The 18,212-nt window shown below is 42.1% G+C and overlaps 1 protein-coding gene across 1 annotated transcript in view; it reads right to left on the bottom strand.

The window, feature by feature from the left end:
- ATM (ATM serine/threonine kinase) overlaps positions 1–18,212 on the bottom strand; it is a 123,215-nt gene that overhangs the window by 18,502 nt on the left and 86,501 nt on the right. The window contains exons 51-56 of the mRNA XM_075851593.1: positions 14,880–15,087; positions 12,138–12,251; positions 9,864–10,022; positions 9,360–9,498; positions 9,173–9,255; positions 3,614–3,754 (exon numbers count right to left, since the gene is read on the bottom strand). Of these exons, the coding sequence (XP_075707708.1) occupies positions 3,614–3,754; positions 9,173–9,255; positions 9,360–9,498; positions 9,864–10,022; positions 12,138–12,251; positions 14,880–15,087 (844 nt within the window). The remainder of the gene's footprint in view (positions 1–3,613; positions 3,755–9,172; positions 9,256–9,359; positions 9,499–9,863; positions 10,023–12,137; positions 12,252–14,879; positions 15,088–18,212) is intronic.

The following is an 18,212-nucleotide window of genomic DNA, read 5'->3' as shown; positions in this document are numbered from 1 at the left end:
ACGGTAATGAAGATCAGGGATCAGTGGTAGGATGATATACTGTAATGAAGAACACGGATCAGTGGTGGATTGATCTACTGTAATAAGGACCAGGTAATTAGTAGTGGATTGATCTACTCCACGGTAATGAAGACCAGAGATCAGTGGTGGATTGATCTTCTGTAATGTAGACCAGGGATCGATTGTGGATTGATCTACTATAATAAAGTCCAGGGATCACTGATATATATTTTAACAATAAATCTGATTAATGTGGCAAAGATATAGAAGAGTGCATTGTGAGCAGTGCCAATTTTGTTTGCCACCAAATGTTTTGATTAATTTTAGAAAGACTGGTCACTAAGGACATCCTGCTATATAAAATGCCGTAGCTGTCAGGCAGTAAATCAATAGTTTCTTAACGGCACTTCAGGTAAATTCTTGAGAGTTTCTAGTGTTTCATAAAGTATATCAAACTAATTTAAGTACTTCAAACAGCTACATAGATGAGTTTCCTATGACAGGCTAAAGAGCTCAAGGCATTAAAAACAGAAATAAAATAACGCAATTATCACTACTATAGAAAACACGGGGCTCTCGGCGGGAGTTTAGTCTAGACTTTATAAAGCATTTTTGCAGTTGGTATTGGCTAAATACCTGGTGTAAAAGTGGTGGAAGGCAGAAATAGGGCCATTGGAAGATATATATTGGGAAGAAATATTGGAGATGGTACCAAAACTATCCCTGAGTGAAGCTCACAGATTGTCCCACTTATACCTGGTACACAAGGTATATAAAACACCAACATTCCTGTATGATATCGGTGTGAAACCTGACTCGCTTTGTCCCTGGTGTGAGGCTGTTTCTGCGGGCATGCTTCATACGTTTTGGTCCTGTAGGGAGCTGGAGAGTTTCTGGGGAGAGGTCGTGATCCTTAGAAGTGAAGTTTTTCCACGTAACTGTTGAATTAAGTCCGCTTGCTTGTGTGTTGGGATATGTTGAAGACCTGATGACCTCGGAGACCGTTAAGCTGGCAGTAGCTAAAATATTATACATGGCAAGCAAATTGATAGCTCAACACTGGCTGGCTGAACATAGACATACTAGACAAGAATTTATTGCCAAAATTAATTGGTTGATTAATTTAGAGAAGGGCGTGTACAAAAAAAGAGGCACACTGGCTAAGCTGGAAAAAAGTATGGGGACCGTGGCTTGATGCATCTCATTTGTTGTCCAGAGAATTGATGAGATTCCGGATGGGTCTTATTTAAAAATAGTACCTTGGTCCATACGTGGATTGTCTAAATGCCTGGAGCTTGGCCGTTGGGCTCTTGGGGGAAGAGGAATATTTTGACCTGAATTGTGGGATAGTTATGATTTGGGTAAATATGTCAGATTCTAGCGATTATATTAAGGAAAGGGGTTAGCACGATAAAAGGTTTATGTCTCTATCGGTTATAAATTATTTTATGCTCATTTGGATCACTGGATACATTATAGTGTATAAGTGCATATGGACTACTCTGACATTGCATATTGTATTTCCGGTCAACTTTTATAACAGGACGATGTTTATGGGATTAGGGTTTGGGGTATATTTGTACTTTAATACAAAATCCCAATAAAAATGTATTGAATAAAAAAACAACAGAAATAAAATGATTGATAATGGTTTAATAATTTTGAAGCATGTCAATGTGCAATTTCTAAACATAATTTTGTTATATCAAACAGAAAATTTCAGCAGCCTCTTCTCTGTGATATATAGGGTGCCAGATAATGCACCCTGTCTACTGATGCCTTTAAAGGGGGTTTCCAAGCTTATGAAAAACACAGAAAAGTACTTGTATTTGTTTGAATAATCACCAGATGCTGCCACCATCGCTTCAAAGTAGTTATTTTTCATTTTAATTATGTTACTCAGCTCTGTGCAGCACCCTTGTTTTCATTTTATTAGGGCATGCTGGGGGTGGGATTAACAATGTGAAGGACTACAGTACCTAGGATTCCTCTCCCCTCTTACAGACATTGCCTTTATTTACAGCTACCTGCATGCCCTAGAGCTAAAATTACTGTCAGTCTGCTCTTGAGACACAGCTCTGAACTATCTGCTGCCCAGCATGTGAAACATGATACTTCCAGAGAGGGGAGTGACGGAAGCAGTGGCGATAAGAGACATGTGATGTGTGGCATCCCTGTACACTCCAGGGTGGGGGAGATGGGAGATAACTACGAGTTCAGTGCATGGAGCATCACACAAGCGGGAGATAAACACCAGGAACAATGTTATGTGACTGAATGGGAGACTGGCTTACAGAACAAATTCAGCTGAAGACAACACATTAGTAAGTGAGAGTGCCGGATTATAATTTGGGCGGTTTGGAAGGCTGCCCGGAGTCCAAGGCTCCCGGAGGGGGGGGCAAACTAACCCCTGAGGAAGCCACTTTGTGGCAATATGCGTGGGGCTTTCAGTCCCCTTTTCCCCTCCAGGTTCAGGACGACAATATGCTGGTTTGAAGAAACATTTTCCACTTATGCTCATATACTGGAACGCATATTGAGGGGTTTAGGTGGGTGAGTGGGGATCTTTATTGTGTGCCACATATCAGGGTGGCTCCCCCATAGAGATGTTGTTTAGCATTTTTATGCTGTTTTAAATGTTTTTAATTATTCATGTGGTGTACTTACTCTAAATAAAATATATGTTCGTTATATACATAGTTATTCTATGGTACTATTTTTTTTCCCTACATACATACCCGCTTGTGTTTTGTGTTTCATATAAGGGGGGGGGGGGCAAACTTACCATCATCTTCAGACACGTCACATTGATTGTTATTATCCACAGCCAATAGCCGGAGGTGAGTGAAGTGAAACCCACGGCACTTACAGCTGCTCAGACACTGTCTGGAACTGACTGCTATCTTCGGCCCTTATGTGGCCAATCTTCTTGCTGCCCTGCGTGAGCACGTCATGAAGGGCAGCATTTGTAGATCACTACCTGTCACTGGCTGCCTGACTATATCCTGCTGACTGCAGTAAAGGCAGTGCAACCGGATTCTTCTTTGAGATTCGGTGATTAATAATGTGCCCCAGTCCCACAAAGGCACTCCCCACGGAGCCCACCACTTCCAGACAGTGAGCTTCCATAGATGTAGTTAGGACTTCTAAGCACCCAATATACAAAGCACCTGTGACTCTCCAACTACAACTCCCAGTGCATCCTAACTGCTGAAGCTTTTGAGTGCATAACACTACAACTCCCAGCATGTCCTGAAGGTCTACAGCTCTCAGGAAATGCTTGGAGTTGAAGTTGCCCAACAAATTAACAGACAATTCCTTTTGATAACCGCTGACGCGGGGAGCGGCCCGAGTTTGTAAATCGCTCATAGCTTATGGTGCACCTAATTCACCGATGGTAAGTGACTCATTTTACTGTAGTTAAGACATTTTACCCTCTCAATGTAATAAATCCATCAATAGATAAACAAGACAAACTCCTAAACTTTGTTCAACATATGTTAATTTAGTACAAATGATGGTTATTTTGTCAGACAGGACTTAAAGACATGTCTGCTAATAAAATGCTGTGAGCAAAAAGCTCAGATCCTTAAATCAGATAGACTGTCAGTACCTTGACAAGCTGTCGTCTCTCCTTCCCGTCTGAACCCACACAGTCAATTATTTTTGGAAGATTCAGACCCCCAGCCAAGCGGAACTCAGGCTTGAAAGATGTAATTGTCACCAAGTTTTCATACTTCCCGCTGGGATCAACCTGAATATGTGACAGGAAAGAAACTCAAGAAATATCAACCTGTCTTTTACCAATTCACACTCAAGGCATACGGAAGAGATATTTGAAATGTCATCTGCATTGTAGAGAAGCGACTGTAATGATGTGTTATATTTTACTTCACGTGTTATATTACATCAAAGCCATTATTGATAGCAGTGGAGATGTTCTTTGAAGTATCAGACCATAGGGTTGTGCTGTTATGAGGTAGACCAGTCGCTGCTTGGACAAAAGGGTGGGAAGCCTGATTCATGTCTACACAACCATCATTATATATGCACTATATGACCAAAAGTATGTGGATGCCTGACCATCAAATCTATGAACTAGATGGACATTCTACTGATGTTGGACGAGACGGTCTTGCTCGCAATCATGATTCCACTTCATTGAAAAGGTTTTGATGGAGGTCGCCCTGTGCAGTTCCTGCACATCAAACTCGTCACATCATATCCTTATGAAGTTCGCTGTGTACACATGGGCACAGTCATGCTGGAACAGGAAAAGACCTTCCCCAAACCGTTACCAGAAAGTTGGAAGCTACAATTGTCTAAAATGTCTTTGTATGCTGTAGCATTAACATTACTCTTCACTGGAAATTAGGGGCCTAGTCCAAACCCTGAAAAACAACCCCAGACCATCATCCCTCCTCCACCAAATGTTACAGTAGACACTGTGCAATCCAGTAGCTAATGTTCACCTAGCAGCCGCCAAACCCAGATTTATCCATTAGACTGCCAGATAGAGAAGCGTGATTCGTCACTCCACAGAACATGTTTCCACTGCTCCCGAGTCCGGTGGCGGCGGCTTTACACCACCCCATTCGACGCCTGGCATTGTGCATGGTGTTCTTAGGCTAACGTGCAGCTGCTTGACCATAGAAACCCATATCATGGAGCTCCCAATACGCAGTTCTTGAGCTGATGTCACTTCCAGAGGTAGTTTTAATCTCTGTAGTGAGTGATGCAACAGAGGATAGGCATTTTATTTTTTACGTACCACAAGCTTCAGCACACACCAGCTCCGCTCTGTCAGTTAGTGTGGTCTACCCAGGGGCGTAGATAGGGGGGCAGGCCGGACACAACTAGGAAAGAAGGTAGAGGGGGCGCCGGACCCGGTGCAGATACAATTGAATACACCTGGTGCGGAACCCCCGACCAGAGCATCACCGACACTCTGGCCGGAGATTTCACTCCTGGAGAAGCCCCTGGCATCACTATGCATATATATATATATCTATATATATCTATATATATATATATGAGCCCAAATGGCGCTATGTACAGGGCAGGGCGGTGTAGCGCTATCTACTAGGGGGGGATGTGTGTGGCACCATGTACAGGGGGAGGGGGCATCGTGGCACCATGTACAGGGGGAGGGGGCAGTGTGGCACCATGTACAGGGAGGCAGGCTGTGTGGCACTATCTACGGGGGGGGGGCTGTGTGGCACTGTCTACGGGGGGGGGGGCTGTGTGGCACTATCTACAGGGGGGGGGCTGTGTGGCACTATCCACTGGGGGGCTGTTTGGCACTATCTACAGGGGTAGTGTGGCACTATCTACAGGGGTAGTGTGGGACTATCTACAGGGCTAGTGTGGCACTATCTACAGGGGTAGTGTGGCACTATCTACAGGGGTAGTGTGGCACTATCTACAGGGGGTGTGGCACTATCTACAGGGGGGTGTGGCACTATCTACAGGGGGGTGTGGCACTATCTACAGGGGGGTGTGGCACTATCTACAGGGGGTGTGGCACTATCTACAGGCGGGGTACTATTTACAGGGGCTGTGCGGTAGTATCTACAAGTGGGTCTGTGGCACTATCTATAAGAGGAGGCTGTTCATTATTTCACCATATAGTCTCATTAGCCTCAGTTATACAATCTGTTTTAGTCAGGCACTGACCTCTTTTATTTATTTTCTTTTAATTGATTGTTATGTTAACTCACTTATATAACTATATTGCTTATAAAATGTACAAATGGTTTTATGCACGAGTTACATAAAAAAAGGTGAAAAAAAAATAAATTACTTTTCATTGATTGGTAGATGTCAAATGGTGTTTTAATGCCTTCCACCAAAGGTGATTTGTTCATTGATTGGTAGAGAAAGCAAACATGGTGAGGGGGGAGGAGATGTTGGGAAAGACGTTGGGGGGGGGCACCAAACTAAATCTTTGCCCCGGGTGCTAGAGAACCTAGCTACACCTCTCGGTCTACCACTTTGTGTACTACTTTCCCTTCACAATAATACCACTTACCGCTAAATGCGGAAGATCAGAAATTTTACAAACTGACTTGTGGCAGAGGTGTCATCCTATGTGCGCCATGTTTAAAGTCAAGGAGTTCCTCAGTATGACCCGAAATACTACTAATGTTTGTCTATGAAGATTGCATAACCGTGTGTTTGATTTTATGCACCTGTTTGCTATGGATGTGGCTGAAACACCTGAACCCAATAACTAGGAGGGGTGTCCACATACCTTTGGCCTTATAGTGTAGTCCTCTTAGCCATCTTAATTATTCCTTGAATTAGGTTTAGTTTAGTCTAGTCGTGTTGAGGTTAGGGTTCCACAGCGATTCAGGGGTTGCAGTATTGCCCCGACTCATGAGAGATCTCAATGTTTCCTTATGAAGGAAAATATTATGGCCGACTTGCGTGGAAAGCATGAATTTTAATCATGTGTAAATTCTTGTAATTTTCGTTAATCCCCATAAGTAAATATTGAGGTCACGTCTGAGCAGAGGTATTGCCACAATTTTAATGCCATGTGTGGGTGACCCCATGTGGATGTAGAGCCCGAGTCTTAGGTCCAATCTCGATCCTTAAAACAATTAATCAAGAAAAGTGATGCTAGCAATTTAGTCTTGGGTCTACTGAAGAAGTTACTGATTTGGGGTAAATTACCAGCTTTTATTCTAGAACTGTGTGGGAGAAACTACAATATACAGATGTACCATGCTTGGTAATGTGGTTTCACAACTGGAATATAAAAAAATATATATTATATATATACACCCCAAAATCTAGAATGCCTCAATCTTCCTCTCTTATGCCATATGTATGATTATGCACTACTAGTACTTTGAGACTGTGGAGACAGTGTGTTGTCACCTGTGAGTCACATCTCTTGTTGCGAAGTAACAAACAAAACACATTTTGGGCTATTGCCGAGAAAACATAATGGCCACAAAAATAGTTTGAAAGGAAGCCTTAAGGCAAATAACAAGGAAGGGGCTCAAAAATGGATAGTTAAATAATGAAAAGTCAGCAATTACTTAAAATTAGTAGACCCTTTTAGTGTAGTCAGAAGATGGGTGTATACATTGCATAGTAAAGGCCTCTACAATAATCTCATACTAGTCTCCTAAAGCTGGCCATACACATTAGATAGGAATCATGCAAGATGGCCGATTTCAGCTGGGTTACGGCTTTTGGGGCCCGATGATCGTTTGTGTAATGTTTCAACAGAATCAGTACCCAAACCATTAAACATTACCACCATGCCTGATTTCTCTCAACGTTATATGTCCCGCTTAAAGAGGCTCTGTCACCAGATTTTGCAACCCCTATCTGCTATTGCAGCAGATAGGCGCTGCAATGTAGATTACAGTAACGTTTTTATTTTTAAAAAACGAGCATTTTTGGCCAAGTTATGACCATTTTCGTATTTATGCAAATGAGGCTTGCAAAAGTACAACTGGGCGTGTTGAAAAGTAAAAGTACAACTGGGCGTGTATTATGTGCGTACATCGGGGCGTGTTTACTACTATTACTAGCTGGGCGTTGTGTATAGAAGTGTCATCCACTTCTCTTCACAACGCCCAGCTTCTGGCAGTGCAGCACTGTGACGTCACTCACAGGTCCTGCATCGTGTCGGCACCAGAGGCTACAGATGATTCTGCAGCAGCATCGGCGTTTGCAGGTAAGTCGATGTAGCTACTTACCTGCAAATGCTGATGCTGCTGCAGAATCAACTGTAGCCTCTGGTGCCGACACGATGCAGGACCTGTGAGTGACGTCACAGTGCTGCACTGCCAGAAGCTGGGCGTTGTGAAGAGAAGTGGATGACACTTCTATACACAACGCCCAGCTAGTAATAGTAGTAAACACGCCCCGATGTACGCACATAATACACGCCCAGTTGTACTTTTACTTTTCAACACGCCCAGTTGTACTTTTGCAAGCCTCATTTGCATAAATACGAAAATGGTCATAACTTGGCCAAAAATGCTCGTTTTTTAAAAATAAAAACGTTACTGTAATCTACATTGCAGCGCCTATCTGCTGCAGTAGCAGATAGGGGCTGCAAAATCTGGTGACAGAGCCTCTTTAAGACCAACAGACTCCTTTACATTCCATAAGGCCTCATGCACACGACTGTATTTTTTCCCACCCGTAAATACTGGCGTAAATACGGGTCCGGTGTCACACGTATTCGACCCGTTTTGCACCAGTATTTACGAACCCGTGCCCATAAATATGGGTCCGGTGTCACCCGTATTCCACCCGTATTTACGGGCACGTTTTTGGCGGCAAAATAGCACTGCACTAATCGGCAGCCCCTTCTCTCTATCAGTGCAGGATAGAGAGAAGGGACAGCCCTTTCTTAATAAAAGTTAAAGAAATTCATACTTACCGGCCGTTGTCTTGGTGACGCGTCCCTCTCTTCACATCCAGCCCGACATCCCTGGATGACGCGGCAGTCCATGTGACCGCTGCAGCCTGTGATTGACCTGTGATTGGCTGCAGCGGTCACATGGCCTGAAACGTCATCCAGGACGTCGGGCCGGATGTCGAGGGACGCGTCACCAAGGCAACGGGCGGGAGACCGGACTGGAGGAAGCAGGAAGTTCTCGGTAAGTATGAACGTCTTTTATTTTTTACAGGTTTATTCTGATCGGTAGTCACTGTCCAGGGTGCTGAAAGAGTTACTGCCGATCAGTTAACTCTTTCAGCTCCCTGGACAGTGACTATTTACTGACGTCGCTTAGCAACGCTGCCGTAATGATGGGTGCACACATGTAGCCACCCGTCATTACGAGAGCTCCATAGACTTCTATGGACTGTCCGTGCCGTTATTACGGCCTGAAATAGGACATGTTCTATCTTTTTCAACGGCACGGGCACCTTCCCGTGAGAAAACGGGAAGGCACCCGTCGCCAATAGAAGTCTATGAGCCCGTTATTACGGGTCGTAATTACGACCCGTAATAACGGGAGTTTTTACGGTCGTGTGCATGAGGCCTTAAACATACTAATTTTAACTCCTGTTGCGAGGGCGTCCCCAAGAGAGATCCTATATGTGTTAATCAGAGGCATCCCATAAACCACACATCATATTTCTTCAACAGGGTATACCCTCTAAATAATGTATTAAAGACATCGATATGTCCTACTACCTTAAGTTCCATGGTCGGAATAACAACATCCTGTAAGTTTTTCAGTTTAGTGATGGGCTGATCGGACGGGATGGGTATTCCTTCTGTAGTTTAGAAGATATAAATATTACCAATTGATGTAAACTAGACAAAGTATAATTCCAATGGTGTCTCAAATCGTATTATAAGGAGCGTGCCCTATACTTACTGCGCAGAGATTTCCATTGGTTGGCATCCATGTTTGCTAATATTATGTATGCTTCACAAAGCCTCTCAACGTCTCGTACCATGTGAGGTCTGTCTTTCCTTATGGTGTTCACTATATTGCATGCAGCTTCCATACGATCCTACAATTATACACATAATATTACACACACTCTAGTTAGAGGATGGGAGGTCTAATTCTGAGCATAATCTGAACTTTGAGATTTTGCACAAATTTTCCATTTAAAAGTGTTGTCTGGTTTTAAAAAAACGTTTAGTCCCCGATTCAGGACTGTCGTCTACCTGTTAGCTAGAAAGTGTCGATCCGGAGGGGTCATCATTTCCAAATCAGTGCATCCTGTGGCTGTCCAGCTTTTGCAAAACTACAACTCCCAGCATTACCTGGCCTGTGGCTGTTAGAGCATGAGGTGAGTTGTAATTTTGCAACAGGTTGGTTACCACTGCTCTAAATAATAAATAAGTCAAATAATAAAAAACAAAACACTACCTCATCGGTCTGTGATATCTTCTTTGGGGCATTCTTGGTGAGTCGGCCTCTTTTCACTACCTCAGACTTCAGTAAGAGGTCATCTTTGTTGGCATTGGCCAAAGCCAGTATAATAAAGAGAGTGTGGTGAGGGTGATCCAGTGAGGTTTGTCTGATCACCTGTTAAGGAATGGAGAAATGTGATAGGTTAATGTACATATGACTGTATTAGTAAAAGACCAATGTATTATTTATATTGCAATAGTTACATATTGCTAAGGATTTTCCACGTATTTCACCCTTTGCATTGCAAAAGATTAAATCCACTGTCAAAATCTGTGGCGTTTCCGCAACAGAATGGCCATGCTGCAGATTTAAAAACCCACAACATGTCCTGAATTCCTCCCCGATCGAGAACCCTATATGTCACAATTCTGCCACATCTGAACTCCCCTTAAGCAATAACATAGACAGTACAGTACCCCCGTGTTGCACCTGCCCATCATCCTGACATGGGCTGCAGGTCTTCTCTTCCAGCCGGTCTGCCACCCACACTGCTCCTCTACTACCGGAAAAGGGGTTTTTATTATGTGTGTGATTGTTTGTGTATTGCATGTATATCTGCAGTAGCTGTATATGTGTGTGTGTCCATGTATGTATTCAGTGCGCCTATATGTGCTTTCATGTATGTAGTGATTATATTTGTACAGGTATGTAGCAAGTGCGTGTATGTTTGCAGACATGTAATGTGTGTGTTCATGTATGTAATCGTGTGCATCCATGTATGTGGTGAGTGTGTGCATGTATGTCATGAGCGTTCCTATTTGAGTATCCATGTATGTTGTGAGTGAGTGTGTGCCTACGCATGTATGCGATGAGTGTTTATATGTGTGCATTCATATATGTTTGTGGTGGAGTGTGTGAATGTATGTGATGAGTGTTTTCTTGGGTGTATTCATGTATGTAGTAAGAGTACGTGCATGTATGTAATTAACATGCTTATGTATGCGTTCATGTATGTAGTGTGTTCATGCATGTATGTGATGTGTGCTTATGTATGCGTTCATGTATGTAGTGAGTATGTTCATGTATGTGATGTGTATGCTTATGTATGTGAATGTATGTGATGAGTGTGCTTATGTATGCGTTCATGTATGTAGTGAGTATGTGCATGTATGTGATGAGTGTGCTTATGTATGTTCATATATGTAGTGAGTGTATGTGCTTATGTATGCGTTCATGTATGTAGTGAGTGTATATGATGTGTGCTTATGTATGCGTTCATGTATGTAGCGAGTGTATATGATGTGTGCTTATGTATGCGTTCATGTATGTAGTGAGTGTATGTGATAAATGTGCTTATGTATGCGTTCATATATGTAGTGAGTGTATGTGATGAGTGTGCTTATGTATGCCTTCTTGTATGTAGTGATTGTGTGCGTATAGTCCACAGCAACCATATCTCAAATCACTCCTACATTAGCCCACCAGCTAACGTGATCCAGAGAATTACCACCGGACTAGTTAGAGGCACCTGGGGCCAGCAGACAACCTCGACCCTAACAAAAGTAGTGGGAAAGGGGCGTGCTAAAAGTGAAATTGTGCCATCCGGTTGGTTCGTCCTCTGGTTATCACAGGAATCAGATTTTTACAATGAGTCTGTAGTGAATCTGTACAACCTCCGTACGCAGGGCTCTGTATATTTAGTGATTCGGTATCATCGTGTACTGCAGTTTTATCTCTTTTTTCCTTTCATTTTCTTTTCCATTTACTTGTATTTTGTTTTTACACCTGACAGATTTCAGATTCGTTTCGGATTCTGCCTTTTTTACATAGCAGTTTAGTAATTGCCTCAATACTTTGCATTCAGGTAAAACAACCCATTGACTTTATAATCCTGCGCTTCTTCACGTCCCCTCTTATTTTTGTCAGCAGAATTCACCGGTCCATTTACCTGAGCAGTATTATTCGTTTTACTTTGCTGCTACCAGGATCAGCCGGATGCCTATTATTAATTATACCATGTCCCAGTTGTGTCATTTTATGCTGGGCCATTCAAAGACGCCATGTACTTCTTCACAATAAACGCATGAACCAGTGCGCCGAGAGTGCGGACTCATCTACAGCCTAATTACACATCTTTCTTGTCCTGTATCTTATCTCAATAGGGATTACTGTGATGTAATATGTAATAGGAAGAATAGATGACTGTGGACAAGCTACAAAATACACCACCGTCATCTGATTAATTCTGCGGAAGCTTAGTGGTGATGAAGCTATAAATGAGTCGCTTACATTATTGAGCACTTCATGGAATTCCTGTCTCCCCATCTTCTTGGTCCCCATACGAGCGGCCAGCTGGTACATTAGAGGAAGGAACTTGTGCGAAGGGATCTTCTGGGAATCTTTCTAGAAGGGAAACATGAGAATAATAATTATAATATGTGCAGCAAATTTGACATCCATATTACAACATTATATATATATGGTCCTGGGTTCAAATCTAGCCAAGGACAACATCTGCATGGAGTTTGTATGTTCTCCCTGTGTTTGCGTGGGTTTCCTCCGGGTACTCTGGTTTCCTCCCACACCCCAAAAACATACCAATAGGGAATTTAGATTGTGAGCCCCAATGGGGACAGTAAAAGAGAGGACCTCTGTAAAGCGCTGCGTAATATGTTGGCGCTATATAAGTAACTGGAATAAATAATAAATAAATATAAATATACATACATACACTACCGTTCAAAAGTTTAGGGTCACTTAGAAACTTCCTTATTTTTGAAAGAAAAGCACAGTTTTTTTCAATGAAGATAACATAAAATTAATCAGAAATACACTCTATACATTGTTAATGTGCTAAATGACTATTCTAGCTGCAAACGTCTGGTTTTTAACTCAATATCTACATAGGTGTATAGAGGCCCATTTCCAGCAACCATCACTCCAGTGTTCTAATGGTACATTGTGTTTGCTAACTGTGTTAGAAGGCTAATGGATGATTAGAAAACACTTGAAAACCCTTGTGCAATTATGTTAGCACCGCTGTAAACAGTTTTGCTGTTTAGAGGAGCTATAAAACTGACCTTCATTTGAGCTAGTTGAGAATCTGGAGCATTACATTTGTGGGTTCGATTAAACTCTCAAAATGGCTAGAAAAAGAGAGCTTTCATGTGAAACTCGACAGTCTATTCTTGTTCTTAGAAATGAAGGCGAGAAATTGCCAAGAAACTGAAGATTTCCTACAACGGTGTGTACTATTCCCTTCAGAGGACAGCACAAACAGGCTCTAACCAGAGTAGAAAGAGAAGTGGGAGGCCCCGCTGCACAACTGAGCAACAAGACAAGTACATTAGAGTCTCTAGTTTGAGAAATAGACGCCTCACAGGTCCTCAACTGGCAGCTTCATTAAATAGTACCCGCAAAACGCCAGTGTCAACGTCTACAGTGAAGAGGCGACTCCGGGATGCTGGCCTTCAGGGCAGAGTGGCAAAGAAAAAGCCATATCTGAGACTGGCTAATAAAAGGAAAAGATTAATATGGGCAAAAGCACACAGACATTGGACAGAGGAAGATTGGAAAAAAGTGTTATGGACAGACAAATCGAAGTTTGAGGTGTTTGGATCACACAGAAGAACATTTGTGAGACGCAGAACAACTGAAAAGATGCTGGAAGAGTGCCTGACGCCATCTGTCAAGCATGGTGGAGGTAATGTGATGGTCTGGGGTTGCTTTGGTGCTGGTAAAGTGGGAGATTTGCACAAGGTAAAAGGGATTTTGAATAAGGAAGGCTATCACTCCATTTTGCAACGCCATGCCATACCCTGTGGACAGCGCTTGATTGGAGCCAATTCCATCCTACAACAGGACAATGACCCAAAGCACACCTCCAAATTATGCAAGAACTATTTAGGGAAGAAGCAGGCAGCTGGTATTCTATCTGTAATGGAGTGGCCAGCGCAGTCACCAGATCTCAACCCCATAGAGCTGTTGTGGGAGCAGCTTGACCGTATGGTACGCAAGAAGTGCCCATCAAGCCAATCCAACATGTGGGAGGGCCTTCTGGAAGCATGGGGTGAAATTTCTCCCGATTACCTCAGCAAATTAACAGCTAGAATGCCAAAGGTCTGCAATGCTGAAATTGCTGCAAATGGAGCATTCCAAGACGAAAGCAAAGTTTGAAGGAGAAAATTATTATTTGAAATAAAAATCATTATTTCTAACCTTGTCAATGTCTTGACAATATTTTCTAGTCATTTTGCAACTCATTTGATAAATATAAGTCTGAGTTTTCATGGAAAACACAAAATTGTCTGGGTGACCCCAAACTTTTGAACGGTAGTGTGTGTGTATATGTATATATATAACAAAAACTCTGTATTCTGATCCTGCAGCCATACTCTCTTTGATCTGTCCTCTACTTTTTGCTAACCTGACAAATGTAAGTTAGCAAAAAGTTAGCAACAGATAAAAAATAAAAAAAAAGAGAATGACTGCAGGATCAGACTACACAGAGTTTGCATGAATGTCAAAATCTATATTTTATTTTTTTTGAAGGGGTGGGTCAAAAGTGAACTGTATTAGTTGTCCAATTTGTTTGATACCAATGTAAAATTACAAAAAAAAATTATTAAAAAGAATTCACCATGACCTGTTGTGATCCATTTGTTTTGTTTTTTTAACCCCCATGTAGTTAATCTGTCATCAGATTTCCATTTTTCTTAACTGAACAGAATATATATTCTGAATGTCAAAAAGCCACGGAAAGCAGAAGGGAAAGAACTGTTGCAAGAGTGAACATAGCCTAATTTGCGGAATTTTATGATTTTCTAATTTATTATATTACATATATGTAACAAAATATTGATAACTAGGATGATAATATTAAAGTATTGTTAGAAACAAGGGTGAAGTTTTCATTCTGGAAAATTATGCGTCTGCTTTATGCAGGAATATTCGTAGAATTTCTCAGACCTATAGTTATGAAAATTGCAAATATCAACATAAACACAGTGACATTTTTTTTATGTCATATACCTTCATGATACTATTCACTTCGGACAGCCCCGAATTCTCCAACCAGAGGGAGCATAGACGGAAAATCCACATGTCATGTTCCTCCCCTGACACAAGGCAGCTGATATAGTTCCTAATGGCTGTGCAGAGAAAGTGTTTCCTGTCCTCCTTCAGAGCAGAAATCGCACACTCATCTAATTGCAGTTCTCGCTGGACCTTTGTAGTGTATCTGGAAGGCAATAAAAAAAAGTAAAATAATGGGGGAGGGGTGCTTTAACCAGGTTATCCAGGGAGTAAAATAAATAAATACATTAAGAAAAAGACACCAACTTGATAAAACACCTACATATCATGATTTAACTACTTTCCCATGAAATTCAGCGTTACTTACCGATCCCCGATGTAACGCTGCAGCCATGGGCAGACTTCTGCGCTCAGTAAACTACAAGTCCCATCTTCCACTGCTTTCCCCTTTAAAGTGTAACCCTAGTGATGAAGGCAGTGGATCTCCTGACAGTAGTGGTGTCATGATTTCCAAAAAGTACAGTGAAATGTCACAAAAAGACACTGATCTTGACCTGATTTTTCTGTGATGGATTTTTAATTCCCTTATGTCCTATGCATATTGTCCCTTTTCTACCACCCCTCTAAAAGACTATTTTTCACTGAAAACTTGGGTGATCATCTCAAAAAGGCTTCATTGTACATTGCTTTTTTTTTTTGGTAGGACTTCCAATGGTGGGATAACAGGTGGGACCTAAAATAAATCCGACGTGTTATAAATAGGGTTGCCACCTTTTCCACCAAAAAATATTAATACTGGATGTATACAAAGGGGTGTAATCTTAGGGACTGGCTTCACATGAAGACTTTTTATTACCTTAAAACCCTGGTGTATAAGGTACTGAAAGAGTTAATACAAACATTGCTGGTGGTATAGGGAAATAAGGGCATAATGTCAACTTTCCTGGTGGTCTAGTGCAGTTAGGGGTTTATGGCGGCATTCCCTGTGGTCTAGTTCAGTAACGGTTTATAGTGGGATCCTTGGTGGTCTAGGTTAGTAAGGGGTTTTTGTCCCGATCTCTGGCAGTCTAGTGAAAAAAGGAGTTTATATCAGGATCCCTAGTGGTCTAAAACAGCTTTCCTGGTAACCTATTGTGGTAAAGGGGTTTATCATACCTGGTGTTTAGTGGGTTACTCTCCTCCCCAAGTTCAAGCAATGTATTTTCTGTTACAGGAAGCTTAGAGCTTCCCTGGTGGTCTGGTGCAGAATGGGATTTTGTCAACATTTTTGGTGGTCTATTGTGGTGAAGGGGTTAACTATACTTGTTGTCTAGCGGGTTACTCACCTCCCAGGCTCCAGCAATGTCTCTACTCTTACAGGAAGCTGAAAGTGATGTACTGATCGCAGGGGCGGACACAGACAGCAGGGGGTCCCTGTGCAAGTACAGTAAATGGGCCCCTCGTTTTCAGCCTCATTCACACCAGTCAGTATTTTTAAGCCAAAACCAAGAGTGGATCCAAAACACGAAAGAGATACAAAAAAATAAAAAAATAAAAATATAATGGAAAGATTTGTATGTTCAACTCCTGATTTTGGCTTGCATACTGATGCAAAATACTGACCAAAATGTGAATGAGGCCTTATATCTCATCATACAGCATCCCCCTTATGTTTCTCGAACAATCCACCAGTAATTGTGAGCTATAGACAGCAGAAAGCTGCTAGCTGCTTATAAGGTGGAAGCGGGCCATCCTACCTACTGGGCCCCTGTGCGACTGCACAGGTTACACCAATGTTACATATGTCCGCCCCTGACCAATCGTGTTGAGCTTTCTGTTACTTCCCTGCATTGATTAGAGTAGGATAGGAAGGAGAGGACTCTCCGGCTATGACTGAACAGCTGCAGGGTCCCCCTGTATTTTGGCGGAGCAAAGCGCTGTGCCCGATCCCAGTAAAGAGATAACTTCCTGAGCAGGCAGAAAATTGCCAGGCAGGCTGGTAAGTTACCAGCCGGGTGACAACCCCAGAAGGTGTGTGGTCACAAAGGCCCCATCATTTAGTGTATTATGCTCTGGTCACATCTGCGTTAAAGGCTCCATTCAGAGTTATTAATGGAACTCCCAACGTAAATGTGAACATAGCCTAAGGCTGTCAGCATAGAAATGAATGGCCTCCCACGAAGTCCAATTAATGGGAACGTTCTCACCCATCGCCGAATAAATCGGAACGTGTAAAGCGAGCCTATGAAGTGAACCTGAAAAAGATAGAATACAGAACCAAAGCGGGAGATAAAATTCTAAATAAATCTCCCTTAATTTATCGAGGAAAGAAAAGCATATTGTGTGTGCCAGTATCCTACTATTACGAGCACCCGGTGAGCTTAATTACACGCGGCAAAGCAGTTCCTGGAATACGAGGTTTATGTGCACTGCCGATACCCAAAGCTCAACAGAAATGAAGAATTATTACATAGCTCAGTGGTCCCAGCTTGAAGCGGACACTTATACTGCTCTGCCAGTGACTCTTTATTTTTTAGCATGAATTAGGAATCCTATTATAAGCTGCACATCACGGCTCGTGCTGGAGTAGCGGGCACAAACAGATGCACTGAGGTACCGGGTCTACAATACGTGTTTACACACTTTATGATGCGTGTTATAGCTTTTCCAAACTTCTAGCAGTAAAATCATCCCTTGCTGCATTCCAATAACAAATATCAAACAACGGAGAAAGTGGAACTAGATAAAAGTACATATTTTATTTCAAATGTAAAAGTCAATGTAGATATAGTGTATCTTGTGGAAAAGGGACCAGAAACATGTGATTGTTTCCTATGATTTATACAGGGGAAAAAATGCTTTCCATGATGTGGTACTGCATGGAGGCCTGAGATTGGTTGATTGGCTGCCGCACTTACATAGGCATGAATGCAATAATTTAGGGGTTGGAAAACCACTTTAAATTGGAGTTCTACTTTAAATAATCTGTTGGCATGTGAAATAGGCAAATTAGAAGACGACTGAATGAGCTTGATTTCAGAAGGCGCTCTATGGCGGAAATATTCAAGCAGTGATGTGGGAGCTTAGGTGGCCAACTGTTTTTTTATTTTTATTTATCTAAATTAGTTTTGCATCAATTCACTTTGTAATACAACGTGGGGCCAAAATCCCCCAGCTTCCTGTTACAGTCAAAAAGTTGAATGCAGGTAGACCGTATTTTATCATTGAAAGCGGTTGTCAAATGAAGACAACCCTGTTTCAAATAGATCAGCTGATTGCCGTGGCCCGGCTTCTCTAAATTTTGATGATAACAAGCTCCAGCAGCCCATATATTTCCGTGCGGTATTCCAG

Source organism: Rhinoderma darwinii, chromosome 2, assembly GCF_050947455.1.
Source record: "Rhinoderma darwinii isolate aRhiDar2 chromosome 2, aRhiDar2.hap1, whole genome shotgun sequence".
Taxonomy (NCBI): domain Eukaryota; kingdom Metazoa; phylum Chordata; class Amphibia; order Anura; family Rhinodermatidae; genus Rhinoderma; species Rhinoderma darwinii.
The sequence above is the reverse complement of the archived record's forward strand: the minus strand, read 5'-3'. Positions and strand labels throughout refer to the sequence as shown.